This window comes from Cervus elaphus, chromosome 13 (genome assembly GCF_910594005.1).
Source record: "Cervus elaphus chromosome 13, mCerEla1.1, whole genome shotgun sequence".
Classification (NCBI taxonomy): domain Eukaryota; kingdom Metazoa; phylum Chordata; class Mammalia; order Artiodactyla; family Cervidae; genus Cervus; species Cervus elaphus.
In genome coordinates this window covers 66,107,813-66,122,254 of record NC_057827.1, presented here as the reverse complement: position 1 = coordinate 66,122,254, position 14,442 = coordinate 66,107,813, and the positions used below count along the sequence as shown (strand labels likewise).

The window sequence follows — 14,442 nt, the reverse complement described above, 5'->3', positions numbered from 1 at the left end:
TAAAAAATAGAATTCCACATTTTGAAGCATTCTTAGAGGATTTCTGATCAGAAAGGAGTTATATTGCTTGCTTTTCACTGAGGCTGCACATAGGAACAGAGTCATCGTTTGTGTGAAAGAGGCATGGAGTCCCTGTGGCCGCCCAGCTCGGGACCTGCAGAGGGCTGGCCATCTCTGGTGTCAGCCAGCCCTTTTTCCAGGCTACTTTCTCCCCCAAGAACAACCTCCTCTTAACCGCTTACTCCTTTATTGCCCCTGGCTTCCTTTCCTTCCATACCTGTCCCCCTCCCCCACCAACCATCTCTGAAAGTAAATTTTAAATGATGATGAAGGTGGCTAGTTGTCACCTTTGCAACTTAGGAAAGAATTTTGAGAAGTCAGGCACCTCGATTTTGGTTGAACTGTGACTGTGCTGGGCTCTTCGATGTGCCAGCCCTAATCAGCCTCTTTTTTTTGGATTGTTACAGGTGGGCGGTCTCTTCCGTTATGACTCGACAAAACCAGATTCCCACGGAGGACGGCTCCCGAGTGACCCTGGCGCTTATCCCCCTGTGGGACATGTGCAACCACACCAGCGGCCTGGTGAGCACCCACCTCCCGGGTCGTGTGCAGTCGGGACGGGGCGGCCTGCCTCGGGTCACTCTCCCCACCGCCCCTCCCAGAGGGGCAAACAGAACAAACCTGCCACCTGCCCTGCCTCCCCTGAGTAGAGGCTGGGAGTTTTCTCCCTGTGTTTATTACTTAATTCTGAAAACGGGAGTCTTATGTCACTTTCAGAAGCCACAATGAACAGCATTTATGTGCTAAGCCTAGACATACATTTTCTTATCTAAGGACCACAGACAAAACCAGTTTCTTTTTCCTGATTCTTTTAAAAATACTGATTTATTAAAAAAAAGAAACCTGTCTCCTCCTGCTGTTTCCTTCAGTGTTGCTGGTTTTCTCTCCTTGCTGACTGATTTCCGGTTCCTTAAGCTTCTCTGATGCTCTTCTATCCCCTGGCCCACTCCTTCACCTGACAGGCGGACACGTCCTCGGCTCCCTTGGTTAACCTGGTGTTAATTGTCCTGGTGGCCCTGGCGGTGGGGCGGGGGAGGTGCATGTGGCCTCGGATAGAGGAGTCTGTTGGCATCAGCGGATGCTAAGGAGACAGGGGGATGCCGCGATGATGGTTAGTCAGGACGCACAGAGGAGCCTGCCTCTGGCTCAGCATGCTTTCAACCATGAGCCACCGAAGAGTGCCACTCTATGCGGAGACAGCGTCCGAGAGAGGTTTCCTGAAGTCAGTGTGGGATGTCCTGGACTTACACGTCGTGACTGTGTACGGGTTTGGTTAGTGTTTTGTTCATCTTTTCTCAGTGTCAGCTTTCTTTGTTATTATTAGCAGTATTATAAATAGATTAGAAAAATGCTGCAAATGAGTATTTTACATGTAATTCCACAAAATGGCCAGAACACAGGTAACACTTGCCAAACACTTAAGATAGAACACCCTAGTGCTAATCTGGGAAGGTCCAGCAGCCAGTACACTCTTAAACTGTAGAGAAGAAATAACCAGACTTTTTAAAAGTACTTTTGCCTTGATTTAGATATGCTTAATTAGCCGTTTTGAGGTGTTCTTAGCATATTTTATCATTTATTTTCATTAATAAAATTTTACATTTTGTTCTTTTTCTTTCAGAGCTGTTTTGAACTGATTATCATATTGAAGTTTTAAAATAGCATTTAATCTTTGGCTGTAGCATTTTTCTTTTTCTTCTTTTGGATTGGGACGTTGGTTCCCAGACTTGATTGATTGTTGGGGTTTATTCTTTTCTTTCTAAAATGTGAAAAGCACACACTTTATTGTGAACAAACACAACCTGTGAAACAAAACAGAAGCCTCTGCAAGGTGAAACTCAAGAGTTTGCCCCCAGTCCCGGGCCCCGTGGTCTGTTCCCCTCATGCCTCTGGGCAGCTGGCCACTGGCTTTCTGAGAGTCTCTGCATGCATTTGCCCCCTCACACACTCACACACAGACTGCTTTTATGTTGCTTTCATGTACACTACTCACATTTTCCCCCTAAAAGTTAAAAAAAAAAAAAAGTTTATCTCGTAATAAAATTACTGAGTTGATGACGACTGCTCATGCTGCCTTTTACTACACTGTTCACCAAGTCTTTAACCCCCGCAGCCCAGGCGGGAACACTGCTGACCTTGAGAAGGCTCATGTGAGACGTTAGTACTTTTCCCTCCAGTGGTTACTCTCTCCACATACTTAATTCTTTCTGCTGCACCTTTGTTGAACTGTTTGCCGTCGTAATTGTAAGACTTCATGGGAAATTCTGTCTGGGTAATTTCAGAATCTATTTTAACACTGTGAAGTTGCATGTCATACATCTGAACAGTTAATCTCTTTTTTAAAGTGAGGTATTTGAAATTAAGCTTTTCAGACAGTAGATTTCTTCTCTGTGTGTCTGTCCTGGCAGCCGTTGTCTGTCTGACCTGATTGTCACTGAGGGAGGAGACAGAAATTAGTAACCGGGCAACGTCGCGCGCTCCTGACAGTGTGCCCGCACCTGGTTCCGGGGGGAGAGGTGGGAAAGTCAGGTTCTGTGACTGATTCCAAAGCAGCAGCCGAGGAAGGTCATGAGGAAGGAAGCGGCTAGCCGGCCGCAGCCTGGCGCAGGGGACCCACTCCCATCCGCTGGGAGAGGCACACAGACAGGCCTCCAGGTGCCGTGCTGAGCTGTGTCTGAATTCAGTGTGTCTGGGTCAGAACCGGGGGGTGCTGGTCTGCCTGCCCTTCCTTGAGGGCGGTCCGTTCATACAGAGAGGGCCGCTCCCCGGCCGTCTGGGGCCCCTGTGCGCCTGCCCGCAGGTGGAGCTGTCGGACGGTCAGCCCCTGGGTCTGTCGTGCCCCTGCCAGTCAGGGTGAGCGGGCTGCGGGAGGTTCAGGCAGGACCGAGGGAGGCTCTTCCCCAGGGCCTTTCTGTTGGGTGCTGAAAGTCTGAAACATTTAGGTGTGCGCCAGGCTTCAGTCTCGAGGTGAGAGCCCAGGTGTTTGCAGTGGCAGAAAAGCGCCTGCTCGGCCTGTCCCCCCGCACCCCCACACCCCCCCACGGGGCCTCTGCACAGACTGCCCCCCGCACCCCCACACCCCCCCACGGGGCCTCTGCACTGACTGCCCCCCCACACCCCCACACCCCCCCACGGGGCCTCTGCACTGACTGTCCCCCCGCACCCCCACACCCCCCCACGGGGCCTCTGCACCCCCACACCCCCCCACGGGGCCTCTGCGCTGACTGTCCCCCCGCACCCCCACACCCCCCCACGGGGCCTCTGCACCCCCACATCCCCCCACGGGGCCTCTGCACTGACTGTCCCCCTGCACCCCCACATCCCCCCTTGGGGCCTTGGCACTGACTGTCCCGCTGCCTCCTCAGGCCATGCTTTCCTTCATCAAGTGTTGAGGCTGTGCTGTGAGTGAGGAGGAGCTGGGACACCTGGCTTCATGATGTGCTCGTCACTTTCCTGTTTCTCGTTGGTCTTTGCAGATCACAAGTGTGTGGATTTCTCGGTCTGTGTCTACTCAGCCATTGGTTCTGGGGTGCTGGGTTTAGAGAGCAGTGTTGTCTGGCCTGCCGTTCCCTAGACTCAGAAGTAATCTTTTGAGCTGTTGACACCTTTATTAGGAAATAGCACGTGAAGCTGTCTTGAATTCTGATTCTCCGGGATAAAATGAGGAGATCAAACTTATTAATGAGCATTTACAGACACTCTAGGGCTTCCCTGGTGGCTCAGTGGGTAAAGAATCCACCTGCCAACGCAGGAGATACAGATTCAATTCCTGGGTCGGGAAGATCCCCTGGAGAAGGAAATGGCACCCCACTCCAGTATTATTGCCTGGGAAATCCCATGAACTGAGGAACCTACCAGGCTACAGTCCACGGGGTCACAGAGAGTCGGACACGACTGAAGTGACTGACTTTACACGCACAGACCCTCTAAGATATGGCGGGGGCTGCGCTGAGGGACTGTGTTCTTCCCCCACTGGAGGTTGCTTTGTCAGGCAGATGTTGTCAAGGGCAGAGGCAGCATTGGGTGATAGGCACGGTGAGCCAAGCTGCTGGCTCAGAGGTGGAAAGGGTTCAGCTGCAGGTCTGGCTGGCAGGGGCAGGTACACAGATAAATGGCCTGCTGTGGGGTGGGAGGGGCTTTGGGGGGCACGGAGGGAATCTGGGATGAGGGGAGACCTCCAGAGAAGGCAGAGCTCAGGTCGAACAGGAGCTGAAGGCAGCTGCAAGCACGAGGGAGCGGGGACAGTGGCCAGAGTGGCAGGTCCAGAGGCCATAAGGAGGCGCAGGGCTCCTTGAAAACTGGCTTTGCTCCGGAATTCAGATTTTCTTTTCTGAAGGCAAAGGAGAGCGCCACTGAAAGGTTGTAAACAAGAGATCAACAATGAATATCCCCAGGGATGCAGGAGGGACAGTGCAGGAATTGGAGACCAACTGGGAGGGTTTTGCACATGATAAACCAGGCATGAACGAGCAGGGGGATGATTGGACAGATGGAATCCAAAGGGCGACCTGGAAGGTGACATGCTGACCAGCTGAGGCCCAGAGAATTAAGTGGAGGTGTAAGTGCTGGGACTACAATGTTGCCTCTCCCCTCCCTCTCCAGGCCCCAGGACAGGAGCGGTGAGAGATGCATGTTTTCCGTGTAGTCAGTGATTGGAAGATTTAGAAACTCAGTGTAGCCTTCAGCATAAAGAAAGTAAATAGGATGTAACTAAGTTGTTCTGTTTTTCTTTTGCTTGTCTGAAAGTTTGAATTTCTCTAGTTTTAGAGTAAAATATGTATATAATTCAGAAACAGGATTTTTCTTTCTCCCTGATTCTTGATCCAGTAGGAGACTCGCTTTGGGTTCTTAGTGGCCAGATAGGAGAAAAGATGCTATTTGCAAGTCCGTTACAGGCTTCCCTGGTTGCTCAGACGGTAAAGTGTCTGCCTACAGTGTGGGAGACCTGGGTTCAATCCCTGGTTTGGGAAGATCCTCTGGAGAAGGAAATGGCGACCCACTCTAGTACTCTTGCCTGGAAAATCCCATGGATGGAGGAGCATGGTGGGCTATAGTCCGTGGGGTCCCAAAGTGTCGGACACGACTGAGCGACTTCACTTTCACAGTTCTCCTGGGATCCTGCTTCCTCCTTGGGGAGTGCTTGTCCTGTGTTTGTGGGGCTGGGGGTGGATGGGCTCAAAGGCGGTAACTATGTAACGAATAATTTTATCTGGTTAAGACCAGCAAGGGATAATGTGTACATTTTCTGAAGGGTATGTCCCTCAGTGCAGGTTTGGGGTCTTCCAGGAGGATGTCTGCTGTGAACAGAATTAATGAAAATAACTCTGCTCAGTTTGATGAAGCAGGGCCAAATGTACCCCTTTAAGTAGCTTTGGGTGTTTCTTATCCTCTAATGGCCAAAAAGAAAAAAAAAAGGCCCTCCTGAGCCAGAGCACTCAGACACTGTCCTGTCCCCTCCCTCCCGTGTTCAGATCACCACCGGCTACAACCTGGAGGATGACCGCTGCGAGTGTGTGGCCCTGCAGGACTTCCGGGCCGGAGAGCAGGTGGGTTCCGCCTGAGACCCTCAGCTCACACTGTGTGAGATTTGTATTTGAGGCTTGTTTAGGGAGTATGTACTAGGACCCAAAGCCAGGATAAACACATCATGCTCTGTATGGGACCTTTGGTCCCGCCAGGGAGAAAGATTTGCACAACTGACCTACTGTGTGTAACACTGTCCACTGAAAATTGACTCTGTGTCACGACAGTAGAACAGATTTTTTCCATTATATAAACTGCGTTGCTTTCATATCTTTCTCTATGGATCAGAACCTTCTTTATACAGAGGCAGTGTATTTAAGTGGCAAAACCATAAGGGAATTGGGACCCACAAGAGCTGTCTTTTTATACTTGAATCTGTTTCCAGTAATAATTGGGGCGGGGTGGGCGGGGCTCAGCCTCTCAGTCAGCTTGCAGATATGCAGGTAAGAACACCTGTGCTCTGTCAGCCGTGACCAAGAACTGACACACGCCACTGACATTCCTTGGAGACAGGGTGAAAAATGTCGGCCTAACCAAATGTCTGGAGGAAAGTTCATCACCCCTCTGCTACGGGCAGAATTGCCGCAGCCTCTGGAGATGGGTCTCCGCCAGACACTCTGGTGGTCAGGGGAGGGCAGAACGTGGTGAACTGTAACGTGCAGCTCTAAAGGGACAGTATTGCTGTGCCTGGGCAGGGAGGGGTTACGAGAGAGGCCGGGACGGGCCCAGCTCCTGTGTGTGCTGGGAGGCCTGGGGGGCCCGCACCGGGCCTTCAGAACAGGGTGTGGTTCCTTCAGGGCTGTCTGTCCTCTTAGTGTAAAGTCGCGCTAAATGTATGAGAACTGACCCTTTGCCCTGCTTTGTACTGAGAATGGATGTTAAGTTTCTTTTATATCCCTTTATTTTTTCTTTACTGCATCTCAGATTTACATTTTTTATGGCACTCGGTCAAATGCAGAGTTTGTGATCCACAGTGGTTTTTTCTTTGACAATAATTCACACGACAGAGTGAAAATAAAGCTTGGAGTGAGTAAAAGTGACCGGCTCTACGCCATGAAGGCCGAGGTCCTGGCTCGCGCTGGCATCCCAACGTACGTAGACACAGTCTGTCAGCTCTCTCCTGTGGCCCTTGAAATACTTCCAGTTGCAGAGTGTTTAATTGGCGAGTTAATGCAACTCCTCTGCTGTAGTTTGTCTTAATCCCTTTATCCCTATTATACTGCGAATTTAAACCATTAGATGTATGGTGATTTACCAGCGTTTTCAGATGAACATAATCGTGTCGCTGAAGGCGTCCACAGCCAGTTCCTGGGGATGTGGCCTGAAATCCTCCTTCAGTTAAATTAGAGCCTCCATGTCATTAATGCCTTTCACCTTGAAAAGGTTAATGACCTGGATCAATTTGTTTCATTTAATTCTTTGCCACCATTAGTTTCTATAATGAAGTCATGATCCTCAGTGATTTCAAGAATTTCTGGTTAAATTTTTTAAGATCTTCTTGCATTTGAGGTGCAAAATGATAAAGAAGACAAGAATTATGATTTATTGGTTCTCCAGGGAATGGAGGAACCATTCTTGATGAAAATGGATTATCTAGACCTTTTTTTATTGAACTTGCCAATATTTGATTAATGATTAAAATCTGAACTCAACATAAATTATCGTAACCTCCTTTTAGGGACCGTGGGTGTGCTCGGCTCTCCTAGTATGTCGTGTGCCCCCGAGGTGAAGGCTGTTAGACTGGCGACCGCTGGCAGTGACGGTTTCCGCCGTCCTCCTGGGCCGGCCCAGCCCTGCTGCATTTTGCCAGGACTGAATGCTGTGTATTTAGAGTTTGGGGGAGAAGCTGGGGGGCCTCTGGCTGGCCCGGCCCTGCCCGAGGGCAGGCTTAGAAATCTCCCTGAGGAGCGGGCGGGCAGGAGTGGCTCCGGGACTGATGCGGCCTCTTCTCTCGTCAGCTCCAGCGTCTTTGCCCTGCATTTCACGGAGCCGCCCATCTCCGCCCAGCTGCTGGCTTTTCTCCGCGTTTTCTGCATGACCGAAGGTAAATCATCTCAGGGAAAAAAATGTTGACTTTTTTTTTAATTCATGAAGTGTGAGGCTGAGGGATTCAGATTAAAGATAAAACTGCTTAAAATTAAAGCACTTCAGGGGAGGAGGTAAGACGGTAATATTGGAAAAAGAAGAAAATGATGTTTCATCGTGGAAGTTTTTTATTAAATCCTCGATGTGTTGTCAATATTCGCTTGTAGTAAACAAATAATTCTCTACTGCATTAGGAGAAAACTTATAACATCTTGGACTATCTCACCGTATCAGATTCTTCATTGGCAGACAGGAGTTTTTGATGTGTTTATTTACCTGGGATGACAGAACCTCTGTGTACTCATGGGGTCTGATGTCTCTAATTCATCTGGACAAGTGAGGGGGGCAATTGTCACTGAAGTTGTGGGGTTGGCTGGGGCCCGTGTGGGCCAGAGGCCTTCATCTGTTAACCAGCTTTGTGGTTTGGATCCAAAGTCGCCAGCAGGCCTTTTAATGCCAGGCATCCAGTTGGAGTACATAACACTGCAAACAGAACCTGTTTAAATTGCAAAATATTCTTGTCAACAGCCTCTTACTTCAGGCACAGAAAGAGTTTGATATATATATATATATACATAGTATTGAGCACTGATTTTATGTTTCCGTAAGATAAGCCATTTGGAGTTTCTGGTACTGAGTTGTGACCTATTGCGGTCGTGTTTCATTCTTCATCGGAAAATACACTCTTCCAGATCCTCTGGTCGTGAGGTTCCATTGCTAATTGTGTGTGAGTTTGCTGTTGTTGTAAAGCACCTTGGATCCTGTGCACAACAGATTGGGCGGGAAAGAGTGAGCAAGCGAGCGAGTGCCCCCTGATTGAAAAGACAAGTGTGAGGCTGTCCGAGCGTTGGAGCGAGGCCAGCTGGGCTGGAGCAGAAATGCCAGCCCCTGGAGGGAGCCTGCTGGGCTCTGCCGCCCAGCTCCTATCTTCACATCCGCAGCCAAGGAAGTGCTGCCTGGGTCTGGCTGGTCATCGGGATGGAGGTGGGAGAAACTGAGTCCCGCAGCACAGAAAGGCCACTTAGACCCCAACTGCAGAACCCAGAGACATGCACGGCGGTCCTCACCCCTCGTTCACAGCCACGCTGCTCCGGACTCCCCGTCCCTTGAGTGAGAGCTTGTGCTTCTGTGAGTGGTAGCGAGTCGTCACTCCAGTTTAGTGGACACGAGTTTAGGGTTAACTGTGGGCTTTTCTTGCATATAAGGTAGGGTTACAGAGTTGAGTGTCACAGTTCATGGCCTGAAGAAGCTTATAACTAAGAGCGATGATGACGATGACGACCCCTGGGGTCTGGGAGCCCCACTCTGCGCGTGGCTCTTGTAATAAACACATAATTCTCTACTTCATTGAGAGAAAACTTACAACATCTTGGATTATCTAACCGTGTCAGAGTCTGCATTTGTAGAGGACTATGGAGCAGGCTGTTCATTCTCAGCCGCCTTGTGGAAGGAAGGCAGGGCTTCCCACTTAACTGACGTAGAAACTCTTGTGCCACGAGGAGAGGAACTTGGCCACTCAGCTCACAGGCAGTGACCCGTGGGACCAGCTCAGCCAACTCAGAGCCTGTGCCCCAAGCCCCCTTGTGGCTCCGGCTGGTTTGCAGGAATTGCAGCTCATGGAAGAGATCCTGGCGCTGCAGGGTCTTTGACACGGAAGCCAGGCTGGGGGCCACCAAACCACGCTCTCGTGGTGGCTGGGGTGGGGGGAGTAGGGCGGTGGTGAGGAGCCCTGTGACGGCAGGGAATCCAGGAAGGGTCTGTGAGTTGGGGAAGGGGGAAAGAAGCCTGCTTCTGGAGGCTGTGTTCATTTCCCGAGTGTTGCAGGCAGGTGGATGGCCTTTCCTAGGTTTCATCTCTCCAGGTGTGTGAAGTCAGGCCGGTTTCACTGTGAAAAGCAGCAGAGAGAAAACTCTGCTTCAGCTCCTTGGCTTCACAAAGTTCATTAAAGGGTGAAACTTGAGTAGGTTGAGGAAGGAAAAAAGATAGGAACCTTAGTATCGGGGGCTTCTAAAAAGACATTTCTTCCACCCACAGAGTTTATATTCTTTATACAAAGACTAAAACTATAGGCTCAAAAATCTAAAAATCCTGAATTTTATCATGATCTTTTGCTAACAAATGCAACTTAATAAATTTTTTTGAATATTAGATTAACTTCTATTTTATTAAAAAAAAAAAAGAAACCCTGCTTCTGAATCATTTTAGGTTCGCTGCTTCTCTTTAGTTTCTCTGTAGTCATAGAGAGATAGTTTGTCATGTCAAGACAATTGATGCGTCCTTTGAATCATTCTCACTAATACTAATAAAAGTTTGGTTTGCTGGCAGCAGAAGTTCTTCCATTTGAATTGTAAATAGTGACAGCTGTGGGGCATTTTGCTCTGAAAGAGACACTGTCTCATAATTACATAAGAAGCACGGGCATGCTTCTTGAGCGTGAATAGGATCGGCACGTTTTGGTCTTTTGAAGATAATGTGCCAGGAGATAAAGTGCTCAGAGCAGTTGCTGAATTCTTTCCTCTTCTTACATGCATTTGAAGGTAATTGAGATGTGCACTTGTGTTTATTTGTAATTCCTATTTAAATGCCTGACAAGTGAGGGATATAGGCACATTTTTTTCATTAAGGTTTTTCTAGTCCATTTTCTTGTTTCACTTTGTGGTTTACTTGTTACAAGATGAGACAGATAGCTTTGTCAGGTCAGCTACTGGAACTGGCACCATCAGATTTCAATCTAGAAGGGTCACTGGGCTCTTGTGCTATTGTTTGTCTTCCCTGATGGCATTGCTCACCTGCATGTCTCTTCTACCCAATTGGTGTGACTGGGCTCACGGTTTGCGGGAAGGGTGTTCTCTCCAGATGGTCTTTAAGAAGCATCTTCTGCAACCATCTAAAGGCTCTCAGGGCCCCTCTTAAAAACAATGAGATGAGGAGTGCTGGCCAAGCAAGGCTTGATCTAGATGCCAGTCAAGAAGACCTCTCCGCTTTTTCCTTCCCTGAGACAGGCCAGGCTCTGACCCTGCTCTGACTGACCCGGGAGAAGGGAGCACTTCATCCTGGAAGAGGACGCCGCTGGGAGGCTGTTTTGTGAGGTGGCCGCTGGTTAGTATGAAAGTAGTGCTGTTTCCCCTAACAGGTGACTGTTTGTGTTTCCTGTAGAAGAGCTGAAAGAGCACTTGCTGGGAGACAATGCCATTGACAGAATCTTCACCTTGGGGAACTCTGAGTACCCTGTCAGCTGGGACAACGAGGTCAGACTGTGGACATTTCTTGAAGACCGAGCATCACTTCTTCTAAAAACATATAAGACAACCATTGAGGTGATTCAGTTGATTAAACAAGGATTTGTGCTTTGTCATGCTTTAAAAGATGTTTCATGAGAGTCTTAGATGTAAATTACTATAATTCTTTAGCAAAATCATTGTGTATTTGACATTTTTCATTCAGTTCATTTGGAGAAGGAAATGGCAGCCCCACTGCAGGATTCTTGCCTGGGAAATCCATGGGCAGAGGAGCCTGGTGGGCTGCAGCCCATGGGGTTGCAGAAGAGCTGGACACGACAGCGGCCAAACAACAGCCAAGTCTAACTCACTAATATTTTTCTGTTTAACACATTTACCCTTACCAAAAGAGTCACGAGGCATTGTTGATTAGAAGATAAATTTTTAAAATTATTTAGTGCTTTTTTATAATTTCTAATTCATACAAGCAAGTGTAAGTTTTTATTTGTGCTTTCAAAGTTTCTTCCTGGGTCACTTGACTTCAAATACCCATTGTTCATCCACAATCCAAGCACTGTGATTTAGGCTCCTCTTTTTTGTTTGACCATCATTTATTTAGGTATAATATACATATAGTAAAATTCACACTTCCGAAGCGTACGCTTGGGTGTAAGTGTATAGTCATGCAGCCACACCCACAATCAAGTTCTCGAACCTTCTCCCCCCCACCCCAATTTCCCCTGTGCCCTCCTCCCTGGCAATGACTGACCTGCCTTCTGTTGGTATAGTTTACCAGTTTAGCGACTTGTGATAGTTGATTTTGCTGTTTCCTTTTCCAGGAAGATAAGTCTTTCTTGAAAAACCACGACCTTTCCGCCCGTGCCACCATGGCCGTCAAGTTGCGCTTAGGTGAGAAGGAGATCCTGGAGAGAGCGGTCAAGAGCGCGGCGGCGAACCGGGAGTTCTACCGGCGGCAGATGGAGGAGCGGGCCCCGCTGCCCAAGTACGAGGAGAGCGGCGGCGGGCTGCTGGAGGGCGTGGCGGACTCGCGGCTGCCGCTGGTGCTCAGGAACCTGGACGGGGAGGCGGGCGCGCAGGAGGCCTTGACGCTCACCGAGGCCGTCCGCAGGGCCCAGGCCGCAGAGCACGGGCTCGTCAACGGCGAAAGCTCTATCCCCAACGGGACCAGGTCAGAGAAGGAGACTTTAACTCAAGAGGAGAGTAAACGAGCGACTGGAGACGCCAAAGAACCTTCTTCCGACAGCGCCGAGGACGGTGCAAAGTAGCGCCGGCTTCGGCCGAGGTTTATGAACAGGCCCGTTTACATCGCTGTGTTTCCCTGTTCACGGTTTTCTTTCTGCTGAGAGAAAAATATGTTTTTGCTGCTTTATATAAAAATGATTTTTTTTTAAGTTATTTAAAAAAATCTAGCTTCCCTTTCTGATTATGTTTGCCATCTTGCTTCTAGGCCAAACCAACCAGTTAACCAAGCAGAGCGCAGAGGGGAGCGGCGCCTCGGAAGGTTCTGCAGGCCCGCTGCGGGCGGACGCCTTTTCTTCTCGGGAGAAGATGCAGCTCCCCCGTCCGCTGTGCTTCTGTGGGCCTGGCCTCTCGGCAGCCAGGGGCAGGCCTGACCCGCCTGCTGCCTGAGGGGGGCGCGCCGGGGCGCCGCGCTACGCTGGGGCAGGTGGCTGCCCAGCGGAAAACGGGCTTGAGGTTAGGAAACCTGGGAGTCTGGGCAAAGAAAATGAAATTCATTTTTTTTTTTTTCCTAAAAAAATAATGCCCCAGTACCAAAAGAAAAGGAAAGGTGGCAACCTTATTTTTAATAGTTTTAAATGTTGATGATAATCCTAATGATACAAACACGCAGACACACACACACACATGTCTAGTGATTTCTAAAGATTTGTTTACTTTGTGTTTTGTTTTACTGTGTTAAGAACTTGTCCTTTCTCCTGGAATCAAAGTAGGACATGCATATCCTGCTCCTAAATTTCCGCGTTGGCTCAGATTGTAAAGCGTTCGCCCTCCACGCCGGCGACGGAGAGCCCGTGAGGGCACCGCTGCCGTGTTCAGGCGAGGCTGCTCCGGCTTCTCTGGTTGTCACAACAAGCTACAGGTTTTCAAAGCTACACTTTTGAGTAACAAGCCTTATTAAAAGGAAAACGTGATTAATATTTTTGTCTATTCCTTTTCTTTGGAGTGTGACAGGCCTCTTGAGCCGAAAGTGAAAGTGTTAGTAGCCCGCCAGGCTCCTCTGTCCGTGGGATTTCCCAGGCAAGGATACTGGAATGGGTAGCCATTCCCTTCTCCAGGTTATCTTCTGGGCCCAGGGATCCAACCCAGGTCTCCTGCATCACAGGCGGATTCTTTCCCGTCTGAGCCACCAGGGGAGCTTTTATGTACACCATGCCTCTCGCTCCTGGGCAGGTTGTGAACCTGACCTGTGCTGGGTGTGTTCGCTTCCCCTGGCAAGGTGGATGAGAAGCCTGTGTTCAGCCGCAGGGGGAGCTCTGGGAGGCCCGGCAGCACCAGGAACACTGGAAGGGGGTTCTTAGTGTCGGGGGAGGTGGTGACTGGGGGTGGGGTGGGTTCCATCCCTAGAAAGCCACCAGCCTTCAGGTTGCTCATTGCCAGTCATCCTCAACTTCATGTTAATGTTTTCACATGTCTCCGAAGCCCTATTAAATACATCACTTGTTTTTAAAAATGCCAAGTGAACTCTTCACCCGACTGTCTCAGTAACATCACTGCACACAGATGTCTCCAGGATGTTCTTGGGGTTTCTCCTTGGAAAAGACACAGCTCTGTCAACCATTTGCTTCATTCTTTACTGAGGACACCCTGCCTCCCCAAGCTCTGTGCATCAAGTGTACCCGCCGCGTTGGACATTCGCGGCAGGTTTCATCTTTCCATGAGGTCGGCGCCCGTTAACATCCTGCGTTGTTCATGCAATCACAGTTTCAACTTCCTCCTAAGAGGCTGCCTGTGACACCAACTCTCCCATCAGCCCTTTACCAAAGTATGAGTCTGGGAGACGTACGTGGCTAACTTGCAAAAGGCAAAAGCACAGTGGTATTCAAGGAGTTTTCTGTCCGGAACAGAAGCCCCAGAGACGGGAATGTAGATGAGTTTCTCATTGGATAACAGCCTTCAAGTCTAATGTGAAATGTGTCCTTTGAAAGGTGTATGTATGGTTCAGACAGACCAGCTTCATGAGATGGGATGGTTTCAAAATACTCCCTGGAGAAGATTCCAGTTGAGGTGGAGCTGGACTGGGGTAGGGACAAGCCCTGGTCCTCAGGGCACCGAAGGAGGGTGTGGGAGGGTGTCCCACACTCAGGGCTCAGTTCCTTCATTTACTTGGGAGATGAGAGAATGGTACTAAATTATCAACAGTCCCTGCTTAAAAATTGGGAGACTGCTGTCCACTAATTCCACTAGGGTCTGTTTGTTAAGGTTGTTGGACCAGAAAGCAGTTACATAGGTTAGGCTCCAATGGAGGAGGCTCTCTGTGACAAAAATGGTGCTCACAGAACGCTTTCGATGTTGG

General features: G+C 49.4%; 1 protein-coding gene across 4 annotated transcripts in view; it reads left to right on the top strand.

Annotated features, from left to right (window-relative positions):
* The window catches only part of SETD3 (SET domain containing 3, actin histidine methyltransferase), a 75,602-nt gene extending 62,536 nt beyond the window's left edge, over positions 1–13,066 (top strand). For all 4 annotated transcript variants that reach the window (XM_043922345.1, XM_043922344.1, XM_043922346.1 and 1 more), the window contains 6 exons: positions 468–582; positions 5,532–5,606; positions 6,508–6,674; positions 7,542–7,627; positions 10,825–10,985; positions 11,726–13,066. In XM_043922345.1, coding sequence (XP_043778280.1) covers positions 468–582; positions 5,532–5,606; positions 6,508–6,674; positions 7,542–7,627; positions 10,825–10,985; positions 11,726–12,172 — 1,051 coding nt within the window. In that variant the 3' untranslated portion in view covers positions 12,173–13,066. The remainder of the gene's footprint in view (positions 1–467; positions 583–5,531; positions 5,607–6,507; positions 6,675–7,541; positions 7,628–10,824; positions 10,986–11,725) is intronic.
* The last annotated feature ends 1,376 nt before the right edge of the window (positions 13,067–14,442 follow it).